General features: G+C 47.9%; 1 protein-coding gene across 1 annotated transcript; it reads right to left on the minus strand.

The window, feature by feature from the left end:
* On the minus strand, nt 1-26,907 carry ASB9 (ankyrin repeat and SOCS box containing 9). The gene is made up of 7 exons (XM_047076360.1): nt 26,817-26,907; nt 19,426-19,505; nt 10,810-10,917; nt 7,632-7,782; nt 5,606-5,740; nt 3,713-3,904; nt 1-125 (listed from the first exon to the last, which is right to left on the minus strand). The coding sequence occupies exons 1-7, from the start codon at nt 26,905-26,907 to the stop codon at nt 1-3; spliced, it is 882 nt and encodes a 293-aa protein (XP_046932316.1).
* Nucleotides 26,908-27,894: the final 987 nt, after the last annotated feature.

Here is a 27,894-nt window from a genome sequence, read left to right on the forward strand (position 1 = left end):
TTACATGTGTAGGAGAAAACGCTTCAGCTCCTCTGGGAGAAAGAGCTCGTTGATCTTATGATGCTGCTGGATTCCGAAGCACTTCCGGATTTGAAGGCGGCACAGCTGCAGCAGAGAAGGAGGCCCTGCAGAGAGACGGCGAGACAAGCCACACGTTGGTGCCAGCGACCCAAGACTACTTGCTCTTTCCTCCTTATACAGCACCCGAGCCGCACCACGGTCACAAGGAGATAACACCGCTCTCCCGAAGACCATGTTCTGGTCTGGGGGGGGGGGGAGGGCAGCATTTTTAGGCCATGGTCTCTCTTACCCGGAATCTCATGCAAATGAGCTTGTTAGGTTTTGATTTAGAAGAGACTGGAAAAAAAAAAAAAAGTCAAAGCCTACTCCCGCTAATGGAGGCCTAAGGCAGCTAAGTCTGGAATGACGAAGCCGCACAAAATTCCCCAGGATGGAGAGAAAATTCATGTTTAACAGCTTCCTTGTATTTCTACCTTAAGAAAAAAGATAGGGTATTTCGAGATACAAACGTGTATTTTTATAATTTAGCAGTTTCGGGATATTCAAATAAAGTGAGCGATCAGTGAGGCCCAAGTAAGTGTATGTTACCTGAGTTAAGTCATATTTGTTTTTTTTATTCTGCGTTCAGGGCTAACCCGATGCCAGCACAAACCTGGCACAGGGAACCAGCCAAGAGTTTACATTTCAGGACAGTGGTTCTCAACAGGGGGCTGGGGGGAGGGGAAAAGGAGGGGACAGTTGGCAAAGCCTAGAGACACTTCTGTTTGTCACAACCTGGGGGAGAGGCGCTACTAGCATCTCGCTGGTAGAGACCAGAGAGGCCGCTAAACATCATATGGTGCACAGCACAGCCCCCACCTGGCCCGAAACGTAAACAGAGCTGAGGCTGAGAAACCCCGTTATGGAGTAAAAGGGTGGGGAACGATTTCCCACCCCTCCCCCACCCCCTGCACCAAACTGTAATGGGAATTGTGCTTTGCTTATCAAACACACACAAAAAAGCCAAGCTATGCACCGTCAAGAATCCCAGAAGGCAGTGGCCCTCAATCCAGGATGCATTTTAGAATCACCTATCGGGGGAGCTTGAAACCACACGGTGTTGGGTCCCACCCCAGAGATGGTGCGTCGGTGAACGTTAGGTGGGGCCTGTCCATCTGGCTTTTTTAAAGGCACGTGCCCCAGGTCATCTTATTGTGCAGCCAGGGTTGAGAACACACGCAGAAAGATCCAGAGGCCTCGGATTTCCTACGGCGTCCCTACAAGTCGGTTGCCTGTTTCTCAGGTGATGGAGAGGGACCGGTGGAAAGAGCCGCACGCACCATCAACGAAAATGAATGCGGGATTTTCAAGCGGGACCTCGTGGCACACTCTGAAGGCTCCCGTCGGGATTGAGGGAACCTTCCAGACTACGTTCAGCGCCACTGGAGCCATGTACTAACGAACTGCTTCCCAGCGCGCGCGAGGCACACATTAACAAGCGGCAGAAAGTACACTGTGGGGAAACTGAACTTCGGTTCACCTCGTAAAGGAATGGTGAGGGACGTGACTAATCACGTGTGCTAGACACGCTGTCAGGAACGGCTGGAGGAGGAACCGATAAAGAACTGTTGGACGATGCAGAAAAGCGGGACATCGGAGTTAGCTCAGTGCAGCTACCGACACCAACCGAGTATCTGCCGTTTACTGTAAGTAGGATGACGTACAACTGCAGCCTTCATTCCATCAAGCACTGGCACCTGCGAGCGTTCGAGCAGTTTGCTTTGCTCAGTAATAAAACCAGCTAATTTCTCTGTGCGAACTATCTGTCGCTCTGGGTCTCGATTTCTTTTTTTCGCCCAGCAACACTCACGCTTCACACGATGCTGTACAGCGAAAGTAATGTGGGGCGTGGCTCCTGTCGCACTGGGCTGACCTGCATTTTTTTTTTTTTTTTTTTTTTTAGTTTTCCTTGTGCGCCATGAGTAAACACGGCTTTAGACGCTTTTCAAGGCGGGTGGGGTGGTACTATTCCTGAACTCCTTTCCAGGGACATCCAGAGACAGAATCTGCTGTGTTAGAGCTGCAGGTCTGGCCTTCTGTGCCTGCCTGGCCTCATTTCCTGTGGGCTTCCAGGCTGCTGAGAGGGGCAAATGACTCCGAAAATGACTCATGGAGGCAAAAGCAGCAGTAAGTCTCTCCAGTGACAAATGACATTTTACAAACCAGCGGGATCATCGATCACACCGGCACCAAAATGTAATCAAAGGAATGAAAGGCAATGTAGGAGCCTACGAATGGGCTTGGGGACAGAAAGTAGAAGGAAGGGCCTGTGGACATGATCGGAAAATCTGCTGGGATTATTTGCTGAGGCAGATGAGGGGATTGTGTGCGTGTGTGTGTGTGTGTGTGTGTCTATGTACATGACTTGGGGACTTTAGGGGCCCAGGAGGCCCTTCTGCTTTTGTGGCCCTTTTTCCCAATGGGAAAAAAAAAACGGTATTTTACAACTGTGTGGGTATAAAGACAAACATAATCCAGGTTGAGTTTTATCCATTTTTTTCCTTCAGATTTGAAAAGGAATTACATTTCTGTGGGTCCCTAAAAACATCATGGGCCCCAAGTATAGTGCGGTCTGGACCTGCTGGAGAAGCAGGCCTATAGATAGATAGATAGATAGAATTTTTTTGAAAAAACAAATCACCAAAATGCAGGTAGAATGGCCTGGCGATCACCCCGCTGCCTAATGTAAAAGGGTCTCTATTGAACCGTTCCTTGCGCCCGGGGCCTGGCCTTCCCTAGCCCGCTGACGCTGCTCAGAGAGTACAGGCCTTGTCTGGGGGGCCCTGAGGCAGGTCTTTGGCTGCAAGTACCCGGGGCAATCGGAGCGGCAGGAAGGATTCGGCGGCCGCGGTACGATTCTGCACAGAGCTAGGCCCAATGCTCACCCCACGAGGAGAATATAACCGGATGACACGGCGTCAGAGCTCTTCTCCCAGGGCGGCCACATGCAGGGTCCCACAATCCCGAAAACTTAACAAAGTGCACACTCTGGTGAAAAAGTAGGTCCTGAGCGGGCCGCTCTCCATTTCCAGGGACAATTGTGAATGCCAGGGGAGGAGGGGTCTCTGCGCCCCACCCCAGCCCGCAGCCCTACCCCCTTGCACGGCGCTCAGTGACAATGTTTAGTTGTTGGGTCCAGAGTGCTGGTTCTCATTTGTGAAGGAGTGTGGACTCAGTGGTCCCTGACTTATAACAGTAAGTGTCTCATCACCAATGAGCTGCCTTCTTGCCCCCACAAACCCGGCACCCCGTAGCCTGGCCCATCTGTAGAGCAGTGAGGCATCCAGGGGCACGGTCCAGCCCCAAAGAGGGTTCCACTGCATCATTCTAAAGTATGTTTTAGGTAACTTTAATATCAAACATTTTTTAATGATATGTTAATGCTGTCAAAGCTGGCCTACCCCATATCTGAATACTCTATCACCCAAGATAGCCTGTCTCCAACACCGCAAACGACAGATGGTTCCTTACTACATAGCCGGTACCGTACCTTGTCGAATACTAGATTCTCTCAGCACCCCACAATGGGGGATGGCAGAGAACGGTCTCTCACACGGTATCAGAAGTCAGAACTCGGTAAGTACCTGTCTCCCGCTAGAGCCCGCAGGAGTCTCTACGGATTAGGGCCTAGGCTCGGGCAAGGGGGAAGCACCTTCACGCTCCAAGAAGATCTGAGTCAGAGGGCTCTCTGGAGGCACCAACTCCAAGGGACATTTGCCATCAGCGTTCCTGGCCTGGGGGTTCGCTCCAAAATCCATGAGCAGGATGGCCAGCTCCCCATTGGATGCCCTGGCCGCTGCGTGAAGAGGGGAGTCCAGACCTCGGCCTTCGTTCACACTTGCTCCTGTGCCGTCACAAGAAGAACGGAGAGTCAGCCAAGAAGCCAAGTCCCAGCATCCCCCTCCTCAAACGACTGTGCCGCAAAAGTCCTTAACCAAAGGGCGTCTGCAGTGGGCAGGGCAGTTCCGCAAAAATGGGCATGACTGGAATCCGTTTAACAATACGGGGAAGATGCCATCTGGCGATGTGACTGATGGCACAACAATGAGCTATACTGCACATGAGGCTTAAAACCTTGCCTTTGGGGCACCTGGGTGGCTCAGTCGGTTAAGCGTTCGACTCTTGGTTTGGGCTCAGGTCATGATTTCATGGTTGGCCAGATCGAGCCCCGTGTTGGGATTCTCTCTCCTCTCTGTGCCCCTCCCCCTACCTCAAAATAAATAAATAAGCTTAAAAACAAACACCTTGCCTTTGAGTGCTATACATAGGTGTTACATACAACAAGAATCCTGGTGGTGTGAAAGCTGCACGTTCACTATTAAAGGAGTGTAAATATTTGTACAAACTGGAAGTGAGGCCAGACAGTGAAATCTCATCTATACCGAGCACCATATTCACACACTGAGCAACTGTTATGGGGTGTAAAACCCGGGACCTGGGACTGTGTGATATGGACTGTAAACAGCAACTAGCTTGTGAGGGCATCTCATAGAACAAGATGGCCAATTCCAAGGTCACAGGAAAGATGGCAAAGTCCTCCTCTTCAGGAATGAGGTGGATTTCTAGGCCCATCCCAAGCCAATCCTGTCTCTACAGTCTCTACAAATCCCCACCCCAGCTGGATGCCGGCTCCCACGGGGACACGTGGAGACGTGTGGTTTTGCCTGAGCTGCTGCCCCTCTAGTAAAATGGGAAACTACGTCCACTCAACAAATATTAACTGGATTGAACAGATATTAACTGGATTGTTCTTGGCTTTGCGAGGGATGTGAAACCTGGCCCTTTCCTGAGAGCTTAAAATCTACCTAGAGCATTATGGGAGAGGGAGGGAAAAAGGGAGGGAGAGAGAGAGAGAGAGAGAGAGAGAGAGAGATGGAGGTGGAAAGAGAGAGAAAATAAGAATCAATCTTGTAACTCATGGCAATGGCCACCAAATGAGTAGAAGGCAACAACAACAACAAAAAACGTTAAGAACATTCGAGGGAAGGGAAAGGTTACTGGAGTTTTGAAGAATAAGCAGGACTCAGATAACTACAGGGGTGATGAAATGGGTCTTCCAAGGTTGAACAAGAGACTGGACAACAGCAGGGAGGTGAAAAAGAAGGGTACTACATAGGCCTTGTTGAGGATAACAGAAGATTTACAATGAGCTACAAACGGGACAGGTGGAATTTCCGGATCCAAGCACACTGGTGAAGGAGGCCCCGGGGGAAGACCCAGGCCTGGTCCAGCAGCTGTGGGAGTCAGCAGGGCTAAGAACGTGCCTGTGCACTGTGGAGGGAGGTGGCCGAGGGGAGGGAGGAGAAGCAAGGACCACCCTGGGAGGAAATACTATCATCATCATTATCCGCATTACAAGGGGGACAATGAACATTCAAACAGGTTCAAATATTTCCCCACGGGAACACAGTCACCGTGAACCCTGATCCTGTCTGAGTCCGCTGCCCCCACCGTGTCCCCTGCTACAACACAGAGAGCTTTCAAATGCATTTCATTTCTTTCTCGTCTTCTTTCCTTGTTTCGCGTGCTTTCTAAAATGTTTTACCTGACTCCAGAAGCTTCCTGACACAGGCCACCTGCTGTTTCCTGCACGCCACATACAGAGGGGTGCCCAGGTGGCTGATGTTGAGGTTGAGGTTGCCTCCGTGAGCTGCCAGGATCTCGACGCAGTCCACGTGGCCTGCAGCCCAAAGCAGAAGAAAGACGCTATCGCACAAATTCCCTCAGCGGGGGAAACCGCACCTTCCCTGTGTTTGGGGTGCGTACATTTCCCCGGGACCAGAAGCCAGCGCGGGGAATAGGGAATGAGTTTAATCCCGGCCATCAGGGAATGGGTTGACTGTTGAGATGGTAGCTGCAGCTCCGGGTAGAGCCCCACTTGGGTTTACCAGCCCCGGTAAGCGACCGGCAACCTTTTCCAAGCGTTGGTGGCCTTGTAATCCGCCCGGATACAGAAACCGAAGTGAGGGTCGGGAGGGGTGTGGAAGGACAGGACCGCGGGGGGACCTGAAGAGGAAAGGGCACGGTGTGGGCCATGGGATGGGGCAGGCAGCCCACAGGGTCCCCCAGGGCAGGCCCTGGGAGAAACAGGCCACCGTGGGCCCAGGTGGGGTTCAGCCGCCAAATCCAACGGGAGCGGGGCCCAGTCTGGCAGAGGGGGGGCTGGCAGAAGCCGCATCACCCTTGCTTGGTCTAGGAGGCTGTACTTTAAAACATTGCTCCTTTGCGTTTCGCTTTTTACATCATTTGAGTTCTATGCACCCAGCGAATATGATGAGCTGCCCCGTCTCTTAAGGAATAAATGTCAATGCTCTGGGAGCTAATTAGCATATGGATGGATTCAGCCACATGGGGTTGCCGTAAGGCTCCCGGGGAGCCATCCTGGGAAAGCCACCGGGGAGCTAAAAACTCTCCCTTCCGCCGATGTGTGGTCATGATGGTGATGAGGGCGGGAATGAACTCTGGAGAGGAGCAAAACTGGCCATGTTGTGTTTTGTGCCCGAGTGAAGAATGTCGGAAAAATTACGACTTTGTGGAGAGTATTACCCCAGCTGAATAAGTCCTGCGTATCTAACGTACAGCATGGTGACTGTTTGGGATACCGTACTCTACACCTGAAATTTGCTGAGACAGTAGATCTTAAGCGCTCCCCCCCCACGCACACAAAAATGGCGACTATATGAGGTGATGAATGTCTTCATTAATTTGACTGTGGTGACCATTCCGTAATGTACATGCGTATCACGTCATTATGTACACCTTAACTGTGTACAATTTTATTTGTCAACTATACCTCAATGAGGCTAGGCGTGGTGGACAATCACCCCAAGCTGTATACAACATCCTGTATTTCCAAAAACTGAAAGTTTTGTTCCACTTAAAAATCCTAGGTGGCCCTGTGACAACATTCCTTAAGGCCCTAAAATAGAAGGACATAACTTGTTTTATAAAATCATTTGATTTTTGTGGGGTCATGTGTTCAACAAGGTATTCCCCAAACATTGACGGACAGTCTACCGTGTGCCAGACCCTGTTCCAGAAATCCGGCAGTGAGCCACATTCCAGAGGCTGCAAAAGGGGGCTTCTCGAACTGTGGGTGCATCCAAATCACCTGGGTGGTTGTGAAACAAAATGCAGATGGCTGGGCCCCACCCCAGAGTTGCGGATTCAGGGGGTCAGGCGTGAGGGGCAAGAATCTACAACGGCATGCCAGACCAGGCTGATGCGTCTGCTCCCAGGATCCCGCACTGAGAAAATATCCCTCAAAAAATATCCCTCCTCGGGGCGCCTGGGCAGCTCAGTCAGTTAAGCCTCCGACTTCAGCTCAGGTCACGATCTCACGGCTCATGGGTACGAATCCTGCATCGGGCTCTGTGCTGACTGCTCTCTCAAAAATAAACCTCGAGAAATAAGCAAAGAATCTCTCTCTCTCTCTCTCTCTCTCTCTCTCTCTCTCTCAAAAATAAGTAAATATTGAAAAAAAATTTTTTTAATCTCCCTCCTCTTCCTTCTTCCTTTCAACAGGAAGATGTCTGTTGAAGTAGGGGCGGAAAACTTAAATTCAGATTTACCTCTCTTAGCAGCTTCATGGATGGGAGATGCCAGGTCGCTCACCGGGTGGGGGCTGGCACCGTGACGTAGAAGCAAAGTCATGCAGTCCAGGCTGCCGCTGATACAGGTATTGAACAAAGGAGTGTGCCAGTCGGCGGTGACACAATTCACCTGGAAAGAAAAGCTCCAGGCTGAAGGCAGGCAGAGGGGTGTCCTGGGTTCAAATCTGGGCTGCCCTACTTTCAAGCTGCTGTTTAACTCCTCTGAGCCTTAAATTCCACAGCTATAAAATGAGGACAAAAATACCAAATTCCACAAGGTTTTGAAAAACTGAATGAGGGACGGCACTGAGAATGTTACGGCATAGTCTATCATTTCCACGCCCCCAAGAACATGAACTCTGAAACTAGTTAGGCTAATTCCAATAGTTTACAAACGAATCTCGTTTTAAACATTCCATTCTAGACCCATCCCACACCATTCCAGTTTCCTTCACAGCAGTGAGAGTAACCTTTTAGAGTTGTTAACATAACATCTTTAAAAAATTTTTAAATGTGATTTTCACAGAAATGTAGGGTGAGTATGTGCCAAAGATTTTATTCAACTCGTTCATCGATGAGGGAACCGGTAAGGGGGTAAGGCTGGCTCAAAGCAGAATTTATATAGTCAGCCAATTAAATGCTGAAATACATTTGCTAATAGATACAAGACCGGCTAATGTCCTACAGGGCCATAAAACTATCGTCTTTGGGGGCGATCTTTCCAAACGTTGGAAAGCAGACAGAAACTTACAAGTTAACATCCGACTTCACGGCGTTTGGGCTATAATCGAATAGGAAAGAGCAAAGCCAAATGCAATCTTTCTACATTGTCAAATAATTCTGTGGTGAATCCGTTCAGCAGAGATATTATGAAGACAATGAAGTCATTCTCACAAGCCATTTTCAAGGAAGGCTAGGATTAGGGAGACACAGAAGATGTGAGGGTGCAAAGTTCAAGGAGACACTCCCTCCCAGGGGCACGTGATGCTGAACAGCCCTGAGAGTGAGGGGCTCTTTAAAGCTCGCACCCTAGGTGCCTCTCTGCCTTTCCTTAGTCCTGGCCCTGTTTCCATGTGTGGAAACCTAACCCCAATATAAACCCGATGACGCACTCATCTATGGCTCTCTACGACTACTGTCAGGAGAAAGCCATTTCCTGGCACGGACAACCCAGCATTCAGCCCATTCCAACGGGTCCTTTACGTTTCAACTTAGACATCATTTCCCCTAGGGATCCTCTTCGGGCCTCCTCTCTCCCCCACCAGAAACGAACAGGCCAGGAACCCTTCCGTGTGCTCCCAGCAACCACCTTAGCTTATCACATGGTGGTAGTTTGCAAAAATGGCCTCAGATTCTCTGCGCAGGATGCATATCCCTTTGCAATGTAGCCTTGCAATTCCTCCCCTCACGGGACGGAGACCGCTCTTCCTCCTTGAATCGGGGCGTGCGCAGGGGACTTGCTTTGGCCGATGGGACAACAGCAAATGTGCCGCAAGCTGAGAGCCCACCTTCTTTTGATGCTCTTGGAATCCCCGCTACCACGTGAACAGGCCCAGGCTGTCTGCCAAAGGATGAGAGACCACGAGGGGATTTTCCGTCTCCTCAGCCATCCTGGCCAAGGTCATCACGAACCAGCCTGCCCCAGCCAACCGGTCAGCTAACCTCCAATGCCTAAGCTGACGTCAGCCGAAGCAGGAGAGACCAGAAGAACTATCTGGCCAGCACAAGGATTTGTGACATAAATAAATGGCTATTGTCTTCAGTCATTAAGTTGGGGCGCTTGGTTACACCGCAGGATATAGTGGGCAAAAAGAGCACCGTGTAATGGCCTGCTGTGGCTGAGATGCTGTGCATTCAACAAACCAACTTCCGCTCCTTGCGGCTCACGGCCATACTACATTTCCCCGCCTCCCGGGCAGTTACACGTGGCCTGACTTCTGGCCCACGGGGTGCGGGCAAAAGCGATAGATGTCACCGCCAAGATAGGCCCTTGAACGTCTTCCATGCGCAATCTTCTACATCTTCTCTCCTTCTGACCACCCGGAGTGGCGGCCACCACTAGGAGCACACGTGAAAGCCACTTGTCGAAGATGGATGCAACAGGCTGAAAGGAGGCTGCGTGCCTGAATCACCCCCAGAGAGTGCCACCCAACAGAGAACACGCACACGGGAGTTTCAGCTGAGCAAGAAATCAACTTTGATTGCATTAGGCTACTGAGATTTCAGGGTTTATCTATTAAAGTAACGAGGGTTATATTCACTTATTCACGTGTTTACCTATCTGGCTGTGCCCTCATGTAGTTTACAAAGGTCCTAAGAATCTTTATCCAGAGTTTAGGCACATAATATGTGCTCATTGAATGCCGGTTGAGAGAATATGAGAAACTCACATACATATATATATACACATATATATGTATATATATACATGCGTGTATATATATATACACATGTATATATATACATATATACATATATATATATGTGTGTGTGTATATATATATGTATATATATAATTTTCTGATCAGACTCGTCCATCACTTTCGAACATGGGGGACTTAGTTAACGGAAGACTTACTGGTCCCTACTTTCAAACGTAATGACTTTGTGTCTTCCTTCTCTAGGACCTCATTATGCCATCCTGATTCTCGCCCTTCAAATAATAATCCTATACCTCACGTCTCTCAATCCTCACAAAACCACAAGAAGCTACATAACTTCCTTGTTATTTTCTCCCTTTTCTCAGACACAGACTCTTAAAGCTCAGAGCCTAAGTAACGTGTCCAAGTTTCCAATATTAGGAAATGGTAGACATGGTTTGAGACCATTATTCAGGTCTTAAGGAGCCAAATGGTCTATGTTTTCCAAAATATTTCATTACCTGCCAGCCTCAGGAACGAAGGCAGATATCTAACAGGTGTTTCTCAGTAGTGACTGTTAAAGAATATGATATAGACGCAAATCATTACTTTCTAGCTAAAACCTCAATACTTCATCTATTGCTAAAGCAAAGAAGCTGATGGACATTCAACTTTTGAAAACACCCCTCTTCAAACCTCAACTCAGGCTAGTCAAAAATGCTGGAAATTATTCAAAAGGGATAGAAGTACTCGTTTGTCATTCATGGTTTCTACGACATTATTTGAGCTGCACTTACCTGAGCTCCATGCTTTAATAAAATGTTTGCACAAGAGACGTGACCTCCAAGGCAGGCTTCATGGAGTGAGGACACACCATCTGCTGTGATGAGGTTCACAGGCCACCCCTGGAGAGGAAATGAGCAGAGTAATGAGTGCAAAGCGACAGTTCCGTAGGGTTGGTTTTGAGCCACAGATCCAGAGCTGTGACAATTCTTTTAAAGTCAACCTGGCTCACAGTCTGACGGTATGCTAAGGTATTCCTGATGACATAAAACAAACAAACAAGGAATTTTCATGCTCGCCAGCAGCCACGTAAGTGAGTTAGGACTCGGGTCCGCCTCTAGTTGCCCCTTAAGATGACTATGTCTCTGGCCCTCACCTTGACTGCAGACTCACAGGAGTCCCTCACCCAGGCAAATTGTGTCTAGATTCCTGACCCACAGACACTGTGAGCTAATATATGTCTATTACATTAAGCCGCTGGCTTTGGGGGCAATTCGTTACATAGCAAGAGATGACTAACACTGGGCCAAAGCATGAGGTGAACCCCCACAGGCAGAGGCAGAAAGTCCCAAAGGAGAGGGTCAAGTACATTCTTGCTCCAGGTGCTCGAGGACTAAAGAACCAAGAAAGTTGTCTGAAGGCCCTGGGGTTCATCAGCCTCTGGGGAAATGTGCTCTCCAGGAGATGGATTACGAGCCAAACCCAAGCAAAACATCAAAAGAGCTCCAGGAGAGGCTCCACAGACCCCCCGATGGTGGACTACATTATCCTTAACAGGAGGAAACTGAGTACAGTAAAAGTTCTTTTCCTCGGGACACATCGGTTAAGAACCCGGTTAGTTTAAGTGATGACTTAGTGACACATTTAGCTTTTCTTCCCAGAAGAGTTACAATTTGCCTAAAACCATTCCAATAAATTGCGTCCCACATCATCATTCCTAACACACGTTCTTCCACTTATGTGGACATTTATGAGTCAGTCAACCTCTCGATCACCCTGTCCTGTTGGCTTTTACCCTCTGATGGGTGACCTCGTAGATTTTTGAGAGGTCCAACAATTCTGGACATACACCTGAGTCCACAGGACCCTGAATCCAGAGCCCTTCTTTGTGTGGGCCTGGGGCGGGGGGATGGTTCTGGGAGACTAGAAACAATCCACTTGTAAATGAGAGATTCCAACATCCCTTTCAGCATTTTGCACCCCCCCCCCGAGCTCTGCTATTCCCAGGGAGGGAAGGGACAATATCTTCCTTCCCTTTGTAACCTCACATCCCATCTGTACCCAATGTGCACTTCAGAAATGCTTACTGACCGCAACTCAAGAAGAACGGAGTTCTTGCATTTCTCCCTTTACAAGTACTGCTCATGGACTTTAGGGCGACATCTGCTATTTGATTTTATTATTATTTAACTGGAGGCATCCCCTCAAAGATTTGTTTTCAAATCCTTTTTTACCCTCCTCTCAGTGCTCCATATTTGTCCTATCTCTTCCACTCGCACTGCTAGAGCACACAAGAAATTCACAGCAAAATGTTACTTGCGTTTTTCCCTGTGCAACAGATCATGAGATGAAATGTACTCCTGCAGTCACCACTGCCATTTTTTTTTTTGAGACCACTGCCATTTCTAAGCAGTCATTTAGGTACTTATACAAACACCCAGGTAAATGAAAATGCAAAAAAGAAATTAATCGCCATACAAAAACCTTTCACCACATATTACATATTCATATTACAAAGAGGTTCCTTTGCGTTAAGGTTCGCTTTGCAAACTCAGGACTCCACGTACAGTTCGTCATTGAGCTACAGCTCCACTTTAAATGAATGGTGGCAATTTGTCTGAATTATCGACAAATCTGAATCGTATAATATTGTGAAGTAATTTTTAACCCATTACTTCATACGGGATCCAGTCCGCAATAGGTTCTCGGGGGGGGGGGGGTAATGGATTAAATGGCTTACTTTAATTTTTCTATAATCAATTGTCCCTACTCTCAGTCTATAATCAGACGCTCTTTTTGATGGGTCCTTGAGGCTGGGCAGTATCGGGACACCCATGGGGACACAGTGCTCGGTACCTGGCGGCTTTCTGTCCCAGCCTCAAATCATACGCCCCAACTTTCAGACTACAAGGTTACACTTTTCCCCTTGTCCTATACTCAACTGACACATCGTTCTCTACACTCAGCACAGAGGAAGGTCATGAATACCTGTCTCTCATGTTCATCAGAATACACCAGTCCCTTCTGTAGCAAGGAGATCAAAGCCACTTGATGGGAGGACTTCCTACATTCCACTCTCTGCATGACTCCAGTCTTTTCTACCATTGCTCCTTTCTCTGAGGCAGGGGCAGGTGAGCTCACCCCAACAGCCTCACGGGACCTCACCCGGTCCCTCTGCCACCTCACGACTTTCTTTCGGCCACATCTCACATGCGTTCCCCCACTCTCTCCTCTTCAGGCAGACTTTCCTTTTGTGTTTCAAAGTCTTCCCTTCCTCATTCCTCACCCTCTTCCAAACTTGCATCCGATGCTCTTCTTCCCTTTGCTTCCCCATGCCGTTTTTTTTTTCAGAAATAGCCTGCCCCCCTTTCTTTAACTTCTAGCCCTTCTCTCATCTACCAACACAATCCCGCTGAAACTGCTTCTAGAGATCACCAGAGACTTCCTCCTTATTGAATCCAATATACATCGCTCTAACCTCCGCCTCCTTCCACCTCTGAATTTGCTATGGGTTTATCCCAACCTTGTGAAACCTCTCCTCTGGCTTCTAAAACCAAGCTCTCCCTAAAAAACAAAACAAAACAAAACAAAACAAAACAAAACAGGCTCTATCTCTGGCCTCCTACTGTCCTTTTACTGCCTCTCTCACTAACTCTGTCCTTTTCCTCCAAATATCTCCTCATACAGACATTTCAGGGATTTGCCCTCAAATCCTTTCTTTGTCTCTCAATACTCTCCCCACATATGGTATACAGCTTTCAAAACAAAATCTCTACCCCTTGTACGTGTTTCTAACTCCCTGCTAAGACACAACCACCTAGGGACCCAACTAACCACATCAACTCACCCTCTGCCAACAACCGAGCTCTCCCTGAAAAGGGCTCCTTGTCTTGCCAGCCCTCATTCTCTGAATGGCACCACTATTCTTGTTCCATACCTCGGATGGAGACCTCAGAGGGAGGGTAGCAGAGTGATTCCCAAGTTCAAACGCTGGCACCATCCCCTAACAAGCAGTGCGGCCTTGAGCCGGTTACTTATCTCCCTCAGCCTTAGCTTCCTCATTTGTAAAATGGGGCCAACTGTACCTACCCTATAAGGTTGTTATGAGCACTAAGAAATGGTGTATACAAAATGCTTAGCGCTCGGTAACTTGTAGGCCGTCATCGTCTGAGATTTCTTCCTATTCTTTATCACTTAGCCTTCAATCAGCTGCCACATCCTAAAGATCTGATGTTTTAGAACACCAGGATCTTTGCTAGTATCCACTCACTAGTGACTTAGCCATTTGAGGATTTCAGGGGCAGCATAAGGAGTTTTATTCGAGGAGCTGAAAAGCCAGTCTTCACCACTCGCTCTCAGCGAGACCTTATTGCTAAGGCTCTCGGTCTTGGCCGTGCCTTGGAATCACTCGGGGAGCTTTTAAAGTCCTGATAACCAGGCTGCATCCCAGAGCACTTGCAATATAATCAAAGGACATAGAAGTCGGGCATCAGTATTTTTAAGAGCTCCACCTTATCCCAGACATCTCAAGGTGATTCCAAATGTGCAGTCCAGACTGAGAACCACCAAATTAAGGTCCCACTATGGTCAAGTGATTCCTTAATTGCTTTCTGCTGGCCTAACAAACTGCTACTGTTTTTTTTTTTTCAAATAAATTTTTATGGAAGTGCAATAAAGAAAAGTTAATAAATCCTAAGCGTAAATCTCAGGGAATTATCATAAAGGAAATATACATCTCATCACTACACAGGCAAAGAAAAAGAACATTACCAGAAGCCCACATACACGCTATCCAAATTATGACCCACCTCTCATCCACAAAGGCATCCACGATGCTGATCTGTAACACCATACGTTAATTTTCCCTGATTTTGAATATTATGTTCATTGAACCATGAAGTATGTATTTGTGGGTGTGCGCGTGGCTCCTTTCATTCAATATTATGCTTGTCACACTCATTTATTCGTCCATTTTCATTGCCGTACAGAGTCTCATTGAGTAATATGCCATCATATACTTAACCATTTTACTTTTGATGGACACTGAGGTTGCTCTCAAGGTTTTTGTTCTGTTGCTCTTATGAATAATGCCGCTATGAATAGACCTGTTTGTGCCCTTTGCTGAACACACAGACACACATACAGTAAAACCTTGGTTTGTAAGCACAATGAGTCCAGAAACATGCTTGTAAACCAAAGCACTCGTAGGTCAAAGCAAACCTCAAGAACCATCGGCTCAGTTGTGATCACGTGACATTCGGCATCACACTACTCGTATTGCAAGACATGGCTCGTTTATCAAGTTAAAATTTATTAGAAATGTTTGCTCGTCTCGTAATCACTCGCGGAACAAGTTACTTGCAATCGAAGGTCTTACCATATCTGTGTCTGTTGCATACAGACCTAGAAGTAGAATTGCTGGGTTATGGGGTAGGGATATTTTCAGCTTTAGTAAATATCGCTTAACAACTTCCCAAAGTGATTTGTATAATTTATACTCCCACCAGCAGCATACGAGAGTCCCAGTTGCCCCACATTCTTGCCGATACTTGGTATTATCTGGCTTTTGAAATGTAACCCTTCTGGGTGGGAGAAGCTGGCAATACAATCTCTCACTTGTAATCTGAATTATCCCAATGACTAACCAGCATAGTTTGATTTATTTGTTGAATATTTGGATATCCCTTTTTATGAAATGCCAGTCCAAGTCTCTTGCTCATTTTTCTGTTGGGTTGCCTATCTTTTTTGTATTGATTTTAGACAGGGAATATGAGCCCTTTGTAAGATGTGTGTGTGTGTGTGTGTGTGTGTGTGTGTATACACATATGTATATAAATATATGTACATATGTAAATATATAAATATATACATATGTGTATTTACTTATATATTTATGTATATGCATATACATGTATATTTATATATGTAAAGTGTTTTCTCACCTGTGGCTTGTCTCCTTGCTTTTTAAACATTGCCTTTTGATGAAGTTCTTAATTTTAAAGAAATCCAACTTATTAGTCTTTTTGTTCCTTTCCTTATACTATTTCTTTCCTGTCAAATGCCTGTCTCTCTCTCTCCTACACTGTCAAAATGGACTTTTTAAAAAAAAAATTCCTTGAACACAGTGGCTCTACAGGAGTTTTTAGAAAACTACCAGTGTGGGGCGCCTGGGTGGCTCCATCAGTGAAGCGTCTGGCTCTAGACTTCAGCCCAGGTCATGGTCTCACGGTTCTGTGCTGACAGTGCACAGCCTGCTTGGGATTCTCTCTCCCTCCCTCTCTCTCTGCCCCTTCCCCACTCATGCTCTCTCTCTCAAAATAAATAAATAAACGTTTTTAAAAAACCACCAAAAGGGGCGCCTGGGTGGCGCAGTCGGTTAAGCGTCCGACTTCAGCCAGGTCACAATCTCGCGGTCCGTGAGTTCGAGCCCCGCGTCGGGCTCTGGGCTGATGGCTCAGAGCCTGGAGCCTGTTTCCGATTCTGTGTCTCCCTCTCTCTCTGCCCCTCGCCCGTTCATGCTCTGTCTCTCTCTGTCCCAAAAATAAAAAAAAAAAAATTTTAAAAAACCACCAATGCATGAAGATGGCCCTAGGTTAAATCAGAATACCTGGAGTGAGGCCCAGGCATTGTTATTGCTAAAAAATGTCCTGGATTATTTTAATGTGAAGCCACCGTGAAGAATAATGAATTACGGATTCAGTTTCTCCCTTCTTGGGCCGCATGAGAATTTCTTTTTCTTTTCTCTTTGTTTTACAGCCATCTCAATGTTTGGTCTTATTCCCCTTCCTAAAATGTGTTTGTTTGGTGTAGCACCTGTGTTTGTCACTATTCTTTGATCGTTATTAGAAGTGTCATTAGATCGTAGTCAGAGAATAAATACCATGTGTGGTGACGGTAACTGGAGTAGGTAAGTTACAGGACGTCACCTCGGTTCATTCTCACAAACCCACATAAGGTAACATAACAGACTGAATTTTTGGTCTTAATTCTGTATTCCCCTCTAGCAGTATAATACATTCACACCCTTGCCATCACCTCATAGTTGACAAAATATAATTCCTTCATCCTTGACTTCAGACCCGGGCGTCTGACTTGCTTTGGCCAACGGGATGTTGGCAGATGTGACGTAAACAGACTGGAAGTCCTCGTGCATGGTGGGGTTTTGCCCGGCCTTTTGCCATGAGAACAAGAGGAATGGGAGACACATGTAGCAGAGCTGGACCCAACCCACAGCTTGGAGCCAAGCCCAGCCTCAGCTGGCTGGCCCAAAGACTCGCGGGCTAGAAATAACTGTTCATTGCACGATGGCACCGAGTGTGGGGTGCTCTGTTGCACAGCAGGATCTGACTAATACGGGTAGTTACTGGAATGCTCATTTTATGAAGGCAGAAATTGAGGTTCCAAGAAGACAACTTGCTCACATAATGCGATAGAGCTCAGATAAAGAAACGGTTCCGTCTGATGCGCACTAAACATATAAATACTGAATATAAATGCATGTCAGTCCAATTTAATAAGTGATATATAGAAGCTACAGCGATCACTTTTCATCCTATCAAAACAAGGTAAATGTTTCATTTTATCTGGGAAGGAGCTTAACGGCTTTAAGCTAGAGTTACGTGTTCCTACCTATATTTCTATTGATAATAGGCCGCTGGTACCATAAACAGCTGAAGACAGTGGCTTAGGGTGGTCTCAAATTTTTCTTTAGAAATTGTTATCTCATAGAAGGCTTTCTCAGTCTAGATAGGCCCGTGAAATTGGACTTTTTTTTTTTAATTTAAAACATTTATTTTCACTAACGACTACCTAGGATGTACGATGTCCTTCCATTTATGACTCCAGACAACAAACCACAGTAGTAATAGCAGTATATAGGACAATCACTGAGAGGAATAACAGATACTTATATTGCATTATTATTATTATTTTAATGTTTATTTTTGAGAGAGAGAAAGAGAGCACGAGTGAGCAGGGGAGGGGCAGAGAGAGAGGGAGGCAGAGGATCCAAAGCGGGCTCAGCGCCAACAGGAGAGAGAGAGAGAGCCTGAGGTAGGGTTCGAACTCACGAACTGTGAGACAATGACCCGACCTGAAGCTGGAAGTTTAACCGACTGAGCCACGCAGGTGCCCCACATTATAACTATTGTAGGTGTCTGAAATATCTCAAAATACACGCTCAACCTACTTAGAAAATAGGGTAGTTATTAGCATCACCAACTAAATCTTATGTAATGCATTTTATATCACTAGGCCACGTTTGATTTTTGTAACAATTTGATAGGTCTTCGGTATTGTGCTTTATGCATTTAAAACATTAGTCTGAGGGACATCTGAGTGGCTCTGTCAGTTGAGCATCTGACTTCAGCTTGGGTCATGATCTCACAGTTTGTGGGTTCGAACCCTGGGTCAGGCTCTGTGCTGACAGCTCAGAGCCTGAAACCTGCTGCGGATTCTGTGTGTCTCTCTCTCTCTCTCTCTCTCTCTGCTCCTCCCCTGCTCATACTTTGTTTCTCTCTCCCTCAAAACTAAATAAGCATTTAAAAAAATAAAGTATGAGGCTGAGAAGGGGCCAGACTGTCAAGTGAAAAGGTCTATAGTCTTTTCAGAAAACAGAACATTCTGAACAAAAACTTTATTAGAATTTTGAGTGGTGATTTAACCCACTTTTTTTAAAAGTATCTTTGCGTAGTTCCCAATAGTTTCAAACCAGCGAAACTTAAATCAGTGTGGACTTGAGATGACACCTGAGGAGCAGAGAAACGAATCTCAAACTGGGTGGAGCCACCATCACCTAGAGGTTCAATAACACTGAAAATGTCTTCAAAATTTCAAGATTACGCATTTAAAGAGACATGTCAAGCATTTATTTCACATCAGGGGTTTCCAACCTCAGCACTACTGACATTTGGGGGTGGAGAGTTTTTTGATGTAGAGGGCCGTCCTGTGCTCCGTCCATGTTCAGAAACATCCTTGGTCTCTACCCACTAGATACCAGTATCACCCCCCCCCGACCCCCCACTCCCAGCTGTGACAGCCAAAAATGTCTCCAGCCACTGTCAAATGTGCCCTCAGCGGTAAAACCGCCCCAGTTGAGAACAGAATGTGTCACGGGATAATTTTCAGGAATGCGGTCTACTGAATAAAGCGAAGGCAGCCTGAACGCACTCATCTGCCTGTTATTCACTCGATAGATATTATAGCACCTATTGTGTGCGCAGGATTGTATTAAATTCTATTATCACGCCAGCCTCCAAAGAAACGGTTCAAGGGGACAGGAATCACCTCATTTTGCCGACGAGGAAATTTGTATCTTAATATCCGACTAAATGATTGTTTTTCTCAGTGTGGTGAACAGTAGGATACGCTTCATATTTATCTCTCTTTTTGCTTCCCCCAAAGCCACGTACCTGGTTGATGAGGCTTCTCAGAGACAACAGACGTCCTTGGATAGCAGCTTCGTGCATAGGAGACCAATCAGACACAATATCTGCATGGAAAGGGAAGAACAGGTTACCTCCTGTTCACGCACGACAGACCCGAGGCTCATCCTTGCTGGTCGGTAAGAGCCCGAGGGGGTCTTACTGGATGGAGACATCGGAGCCAACCAACCAAAACTCCCATGAGCCTTTCAGCATTTCTCCCCTCCATTGATGCGGCTAGTATGCATTTTATTTGAAAGGTCTAGGTAGCTAAGGAAATAACTACAGCCAGTATCTAAACAGAGGACAAAAGGGGTGGGTTGAGATGGGAGAATCCTGGACTCCCATTTACCCAGTGGTTTCAAAGGCAAACGGTCTGTTTAGGTAAGTGAGAGCCTCACTAATTAGCAGCATTAGTGTGCTAAGCTGCGGTTGCCAGCCTAGCTTCCTGTATGACATACAAACTCTGGTGTCTCAGCAAACAGCGCCACAGACCGATGGTAGTAATCGTGTGATTACACGCACCATTAGGTTTGAAATCAGATCGACACAGAACTCTATCTGTTTATGGATTACCTCCTGTCCCAGTATCAGGCACAAATTAGAGTTTGCTCCGACCTTGTAACGGGGGACATTATTTACCCCAAAAGGCAGCACGCCAACGGGGTTAAAGAGAGGCCTGGATTCAGACCTGTGTGGCTGCTTCTGAGCTGTGGGTCCCGGGACAGGCTCTGAGCCTCCGTTTCCTTCCCTGTCATGTGAGGACAGCAATATACTTACCCGTAACTCAATACCTATTAGCTACTATCATTATCCTGCCCTGCCATTAATCAGCGTCTGGATTATACCCCACCAGCACTGCTATTAAAAATGGCAAAATTACTCTACAACCGTATGGGAAGAATACACACTCTTAGGAAGGAAGCCTATAAGCCCTATGCCAACACATGAAATTAAATGCTCTGGTCTCTTGAACTGAATGTGGAGGTAACCCGCATGAGGCACAGAGCGGAGCTTTCCTCATCTCGAGCCATGTTCTGATTTCCAGAACAAACACAGGAAGTCAGAAGGTGAGGAGGCCCGTCTGATACGAGGCACGCCTTGGAAAGGAACTGGTGTCTCCTAAAAGCGAAGGACGCCTAGGGAACCAGAGAAGTTGCTAGTGCCTTACCAAATGAAAAGCCAGAAAGGAGGAGGCTAGCACACTTTGTACTTAACACGTGTTGGCTGAGGTCGGCCTGCTGTCCAGACAGGGCTACCAATGCCCTGGAAAATCTGTCCCAGGGAGCAAATTACCATCCTTCCAGACGGATTCATGAAGCATTTACAGGTGAGAGGAGGCTGAATGAACCTGCCCACACACTGTCCGCCCAGGGCTTTCTTCTGGGGTCACTAAGAGTACCTAAGGTCAAACGGCTCTTCTGCGACCTCCCAAAACCATATGCTCAACACAAACTTCACGTACTCACGGCGCCCTCTGAGGATCCGGAGCCTCTCAGGAAAAATATCGCTGTTTCTAGTGGCCGGGGGCCTACAATTCAGACTGCAGATGTGGAAAGATTTCTCTCCAAATTAGAAGTAAAAGGACAACGAATTCTGCACTGTTGGCACGAATGCAAAATGCCACCCGCACAAAATCTTGAGTGAGAAGAAAGAGCCAAAAATCGAGAAAGGTTTGGAAAATCAGTTTTAAATAAATGTGCAAATGGACCCTAATGGATCGTGGTCTCTTAAAGCAAGCTCAGATGATTAGAGTTGACAGCCTCAACAGTCCAGGCAGGTAATTTGGGTCCTAAATTCGAACTCTGTTCAGATGCCATAAAAATGAGGCAACGGTATTATCCAGTGGAGACGAAAATGGGCTTTGTTTTGGATTCATTTATCATGAAACCATTACTCCTTCTATTTACAGTAAATAAGGAATTCTGTACTTCCCTAGGAGGGAAAAAAAGGATGCCTGAAGTTGTGGACCCCTGCTTCGGAATGTAGTATTTACAAAGCAGACTAGTTTGTGTCACTGAGAAGCCAAGGCCGTTGCCCCAGTACATGTGCCGGGGGGGGGGGGGGTTGCTGACGGTCTGCACCCATCTATGTGACTAACGGCTTGATTTATAATCCGCATACCATACAATTCACCCATTTAAAGTGTACAATTCGGGGACGCCTGGGTGGCTCAGCCGGTTAAGTGTCTGACTTCAGCTGAGGTCATGATCTCGAGGTCCGTGGGTTCGAGCCCCAGATCGGGCTCCGTGCTGACAGCTCAGAGCCTGGAGCCTGCTTCAGATTCCGTCTCCCTCTCTCTCTGCCCCTCCCCTGCCCATGCTCTCTCTCAAAAAAAAAAGAAAAATTAAATATCTCTTTTAAGTGCATAATTCATCGGTTCTCAGAAGATTTGTGGAGTTGTGCAACCATCACTCTGGTCAATCTGAGAACGTTTCCATCGTCCCCAAAAGAAACCCCTTGCCCACCAGCAGTCACTCCCCATGTTTGATCTTCCCCACCCCTACACCTGGCAACCCACGATCTACTTTCTGTCCTTATAGATTGGCCTGATCTGGACATTTCACGTAAATGGAATCACATAGTATGTGGTCCTTGGTGACTGGCTCCTTCCACCCAGCATAATGTTTCAAGGTTCATCCGTGTTACCATATACATCAGTAATTCATCCCTTTTGATGGCCAAATAATACCCACTGTATAGAGAAACCACATTTTATTTGTTCATTCATCAGTTGGCGGGCATCTGTGTCGTTTTTACTTCTTAGCTGTTATGAATAATGCTGCTGTCAACATTCATGTGCCCATTCTTGGGTGGCCGTTTTCAGTTCTCTTGGTTTCGTACCTAGGAGTAGAAGTGCTCTAGGACACAGGAACCCAATGTTCAGCCTTTTGTGGAACTTCCAACCTATTTTCCAAAAACGGTTGTACCAACGTATCTTCCCACGAGAAGTGTATGAGACTTCCCTTCGTAGTTTAAAGTCATTTCGGACTAGCGTTTGGTGAACCTATCATAGGGTGTCCGTCGCTCCTGCCCAGGAGAAAAACTGGGGTCCTTGGAAAGCCAAACTTCAGAGACCTCAACAGGTCTCTGAACAGTTGGGTGATTATGTAAAAGCTTAAAAATGTGACAGCGGATATAGGGTTTTTTTTTTCTAGCATTGAGAGCATGGAGATATGTGTACACACACACACACACACACACACACGGTTTCGTAAACACCGTAATTTGCAACATGGACTAGTCCAAACACACACTCTCATTAGCTCTCGAAAACACTGAAGAGACGGCTGAGAAGTCCATCCTGTGTGATCCCGCCTGGGAAGCTCAGGGAGAGGTTTCTCCAGGGGGCTTCCAGAGCCCACACCCGAGCAGGCAATGAGCTACAGGCAATACGTGCAATTAAACCCAGAAGCAGCTGTGCCCGCCTTCCTGCTAACAACCAGAGGGCGCAGAAAGGGCAGGAAAGGGGACCTATTCCTGCCAAAACACGGAAATGCTCCCAGTAGGAGGCTGGATGAAGAGGCCACTCAAGGTCACCACCCCCCCCCTTCCACTTGACCCCACACCGGCTTCGAAATTCAAGGGCCGTGATCTGTATCCAACCCCTCGTCCAAGCCCTGAGTATATATTAAAGATTCCTCCCCAACACTTGCTCAGCCAGGGTCTAAGGGTTTTACTACCAAACACTAGATGCCAAACGGGGTCACTGGCAATGCCACAGATGCAGTAGGGGCGGGCGGCTCTCCTAACGAACCCACTCCACACGCCCTCCAATTAGTGCCATTAAACCTACCTTTCTTTTCAGTCGAGCCTCCGTCAAACCCTACAGCACATTAGGAAGGAGGCCATTTCGTTTTTATTGCAATCTCTGGAATGACTTTGTAAATTTCCATCATTTCAGAGGAGACCGGTACACGCAACATTCTGCCAGGTCGAGGGGCAAAAAGGGAGGCTGGGTTGCCCTGAGGGGGCAGAGCACCTGCCTCGGGTCGATGGCACTGCAGAGAGCCGGGCGCCGGGTTTACAGCTACGGTGGGGACCCTGGTTGGATTCCAGGACAAATAAAAAAGAGGACAGAGAGAGAAACAGAGTCTCACGGACAGAAACAGGAAACAGAAAGGCCCACTGAGGCAACGCTGGGCGAGTGAGGCCTGTCCACTGTAATTCTTGCTCCGGTCCCCCACCCCCACCCCCACCCCGACCCCAGCCTCTTCTTTGTCTGTCTCCGTCTCTCTCCCCCTCGGGCCACTTTCTGCGCAGGGACCTCACGTCATCACCCATTCTGTCTGCTCGGGCAGGTTTGCTCCAGAAAAGCTGTCCCTGCTGAGGCACCCCGAGATCTCAAAATCCGCCACGAGAGCCCAGAATTCTTCCCTTTCCCTGCCTGTGCTTGCCTGTCTTCTGTTTAAAATGGGAGCCCACTCTCTCCAGGGTGGGCTGGATCTTGTGCGGAAAGAAATGTCTCCAAAAAAACCTGCTGGATCGACACTACAAACGGGAACCGTGGTTACCTGCTCAGTGGGTTATGGGTGGTGTTTAGTTTCTCCTTCAAGGTATTTTCCAAAGTTTTTTTTTTTAATTTTTTAAGTGTTTTTCTTATTTATTTACTTGAGAGAGAGAGAGAATGCAAGAGGGGAGGAGTAGAGAGAGAGCGAGACACAGAATCGGAAGCAGGTGTCAGGGTCTGAGCCGTCAGCACAGAGCCCGACGCGGGGTTCGAACTCACGCGCCGCAAGATCACGACCTGAGCCGAAGTCGGACGCTCAACCGACTGAGCCACCCGGGCGCCACTAAAAGTTTCTAGGAGTGGATGTGAATTAGTTTCACCCGAGCCGCCGTATCAAAGTACCACACACTGGTTGGTTTCAAACGACAGAAAGGCACGGTCGTGTAGATCTGAAGCCTAGAGGTGAGGAACGAAGGCCGTGCCGTGTGCAGAGGCTCTAAGGAAGAATCCTTCTTGGCCTCTTGTGGCTTCAGGTGGTGGCCACCATCGCCGTTGGGTCTTTTTGGCGCACGCACCACACGAATCTCCGCCTGTGCCGTCACAATGCTTCTCCCCGTGTCTCCCGTCTTCTTCTTACAAGGACACCAGTCGTCGCATCAGGGCCCACCCTCCCCCAGTATGACCCCATGGTAACTAATTACATCTGCAATCCTATTTCCAAATAAGGTCACATTCTGAGGTGCTGGGGGTTAGGGCTGCCACGAGTCTTTTGGTGGGGGGGAGGGGGGACACAATTCAACCCGTAACAAGGTATGTTCGGCAGGGGAGGGGGAAGAGATTCTTATTTTGCTCCTGGGGCAGAGGATTCAAGCGTTAATCTCGACGAGGAGCCGGTTGCCTCGTGCACAGCCTTTGCTCCCTTCCTCCAGAGTAGGAGGTGGAGACAGACCCGCAGGGAGAGGCCGGAGCCGGGGCCGCAGAGCTCCCCCAGGCCGGCCACTGGTTCCCCTCCGATCGGCCCCGTGCCGGGAATAAGCCTCACCTGAGCCGAACTTCTCGGAGCTTCTCCAGGTGGCCGTTTGGAAACAGCATTCCGGGTGCTTCACATTCCACGCTTCGCCAAGGTCAAGACTTCAGAAGCATAAACAGAGGCGACTGGGCTAGAATGGAGGTGGTGGCCCGGCGGCAGGCCTCACGCCAAGCAGGGGAGAGAGAGGTTCCACCCGGGCAGGAGAGAGAGGTTCCACCCGGGAGAAAGCCCCGGAGGGCTGCATGGTGGCGGCGGCGGGGCTGCGTGTGGAAGGCGAGTAGGACTTTGCCAGTCAGACGCAGAGAAGGAGGTGGGAGAGCAGAGGTGTCCTGCCACTACCTTGTGACTTCTGCTTCTTCGGAAACTTGTCTTCCTTTTAGTTCCTGTGGAATGACAACCCCTGACCCCCCTCCCTGCTTCTCTCACTCACCGGTGCGGCAGGCTCCCCCGTGGCTCTCCATATGCATGAGAGTTGGAGAACCAGTGGATTAGCCCAACAATTTCCCATGACCCCACAGTCCATCCTGGCTGCGGCTGCCAGATTCATTTACTTACGGTTTTCATTATTGCCAGATCTCCACTCCAGAACTATCGATGGCTCCCAATTGCCTGCCTCATGAAGGCTAAACGCCACCTAGCCTTTGTAGCTCCATTATCTAGTTCCATCTCTCCAGACTCGTTCTCGGCAGCAGCCTCCCTAAGACTCTCTGCATTCTAGTTGTGACACTTTGTCCACTTTTTAAGCACCATACCTTTGAGTATATGGACACCCGCCCTCCCCTACCCACCAATCGGGCCCCAGACGGAGTTGGATTAGGATCTTTAGAAACCCTAATCAGTGAAAATGGCTTGGCACCCCTCTCTTGAGTGGAAATAAAAATAAACCTAATACTTAGGTGTAAAAAAATCAGGTGGGGAAGTCTTCCAAATTATGGATTCTTTCCCATATTGACCTGGAAATACAATTTGCTGCTTTAAAAGTACAGTTATCAAATTCATTTTTGTGAAGTAATTTTGGGGGCCACTCTGCTTTCTACTGCTCCAAGTTTGTGCTCAATAAATCTGATTAATCCAGTTCTCCCTTTGCGGATCCCAATCCTACTCACTGTGGAGTGAGTCTGCTTCTTTGACGAGCAAAATCGGATGAATGAATGAATGAATGAATGAGCAGTCCTCTCTGCTCAGTTAGTCAGAGGGAAGGCATGTTGTATTTTATTTTTTTCTGTTTTTTCCCTTTCAGCAGCCGCACTCTAGGAGAGGGGTAAGTCCTACCTGACCGCTGGGTCCCTATAGACAAGTGTTGTGGGCAGTTTTGCTGATAATATGAACCTGAATGTAATGATCTCGCCTCTAATGCTTAGACCCATTTTTCGGCATCCCTTCGGCAAGGACACCACCTAACAGTTGAGAATCACACCTGAAAGACGCTTCTCCAAAGTTAAAACAAACAAACAACAGTCTGCTTTCAAGGCGAATCCATCAGTGCTCAATGTCTGAACATCATTTATAAAGCCAGCCCCACCTAAACGCCAAATACCTAAGACCTTTTCATAAATGTTTTGGCAGTAAAAATGTCCTAGTTATAAGGAACTTTTGTGCCTCCAGTGTGATATATGTGATACATTTGACCCACACAGTATAATTCCTCGGAGCTCAAGTTTTTACTGGTGAGTAAACGGTGACAGTTGACTTTGTGTGGTCTCTAGGACTCTGCAGATAGAGGTATAGGCGCTATTGACAAGCGTGTGAAGGATATATACCAGCAAGCGGTGGCCATCTGTCCGGTAGCTGCCCCCTGGACACACCTCAGACGGAGCCACTGAAATCACCCCGCCCTCTTCTCTCCTAATCGCATCAGCCAGCCCCCCAGCACTCTGATTCCGGAGCCCCTGGACTCACCCCCCATCCATGGGTTTGAAAAGAAACTGGTGTCAGGATTGTCTTCTGGTCTCAAGGACTTACTGCTCCTGCCCCCTGGCTTGCCGTCCATGGTGCTGTTTCCTAGGCCAGGAGAGGTCCGTGTTCCACTTCAGTTGTTCACAGAACTCCAAATTCCATGCTCCTGGGATTCCAGTGCTGTGGCTGGCTGAGCCACACCGTCCTGGGCAGACGGTAGAGAACAGCAGAGAACAGTACAGGCAGGGTAATCTGAGCACTACCTGTGGTCAGACAGACGCACGCGCCCAGACGCGCGCTCGCGCGTGTACACACACGCGCACACACACACACATACACACGCTCCACCTAGCTGGCTGGAGGCTGGCCAAAGCTCACAACAGCCCCCCAGCCCAAGTCTGCAAAGTTGCTGATGTCACGTCCTTTCCCAAACTGAGACCAATCAGTGAGGAAGCCTTGGGGTTTATCAGGAAGGAAAGCCAGTTTGTAACTTTGGAGAGCACAGGGAACAGGGTGGGGGTGAAGGAAACCACTCCCGGCTGCACTGTTGTGTTCACTCTGCTGGGATCTGCTTGTTCTGGGGGGTGGGGGGGGCTTCTCATTGTTGACAAAGCCCCAGAACCCAAGAGCTGAGAAAGCTGGTTTCGCTGCAGCCCCGCTGAATTGCTTGCACAGCAACACGCCATCTGCACATGTGGTTTCAATTTTTCTGGGAGTTTCTTATGGGAAAATGTGTCTATATGTTACAAAAATGCTCCTTGGGAAAGAACTTCTATTTTCTTCCCTCTGACTACAGGGACTTCACTACATGTCCCTTCACCCTCCCTCCACACATTATATTTTGACTTCTAAATAAATAATTAACAGTTGCTGCTGGAAAATGGATTGCCAGGTGGCCCCGGATATGTGGAAGAAACCTGCTACTTTGTTAATTATAAAAAGCTTTACTCTGGGAAGTTTTCGCCTGTTTGCCTTTCCAGAACAGTGGGTTGCGGTACACTTGTCTTCTCAGGGGAACCCAGTTTCCCCCCACCCCCGGGTGCTGGTTCAGGCTGAGGCCATCCTTAGACTCGCACTGCGC

The sequence above is a fragment of the Lynx rufus genome, unplaced genomic scaffold (assembly GCF_022079265.1).
Source record: "Lynx rufus isolate CCGP_SWC_20201006 ecotype Redwood Valley unplaced genomic scaffold, mLynRuf1.p SCAF_14, whole genome shotgun sequence".
Lineage (NCBI taxonomy): Eukaryota > Metazoa > Chordata > Mammalia > Carnivora > Felidae > Lynx > Lynx rufus.

Bases quoted from the DNA above. Each gene is read 5' to 3' on its own strand.
- ASB9 (XM_047076360.1), bottom strand. From the start codon at position 26,907: ATGGACGGCAAGCCAGGGGGCAGGAGCAGTAAGTCCTTGAGACCAGAA. The intron at 7,783-10,809 runs GTAAGTGCAGCT...TTTTCTTTCCAG, and splicing joins TATTAAAGCATGGAGCTCAG to GTGAATTGTGTCACCGCCGA. The intron at 126-3,712 runs GTGCTTCCCCCT...GTCTCTCTGCAG, and splicing joins GATCTTCTTGGAGCGTGAAG to GGCCTCCTTCTCTGCTGCAG.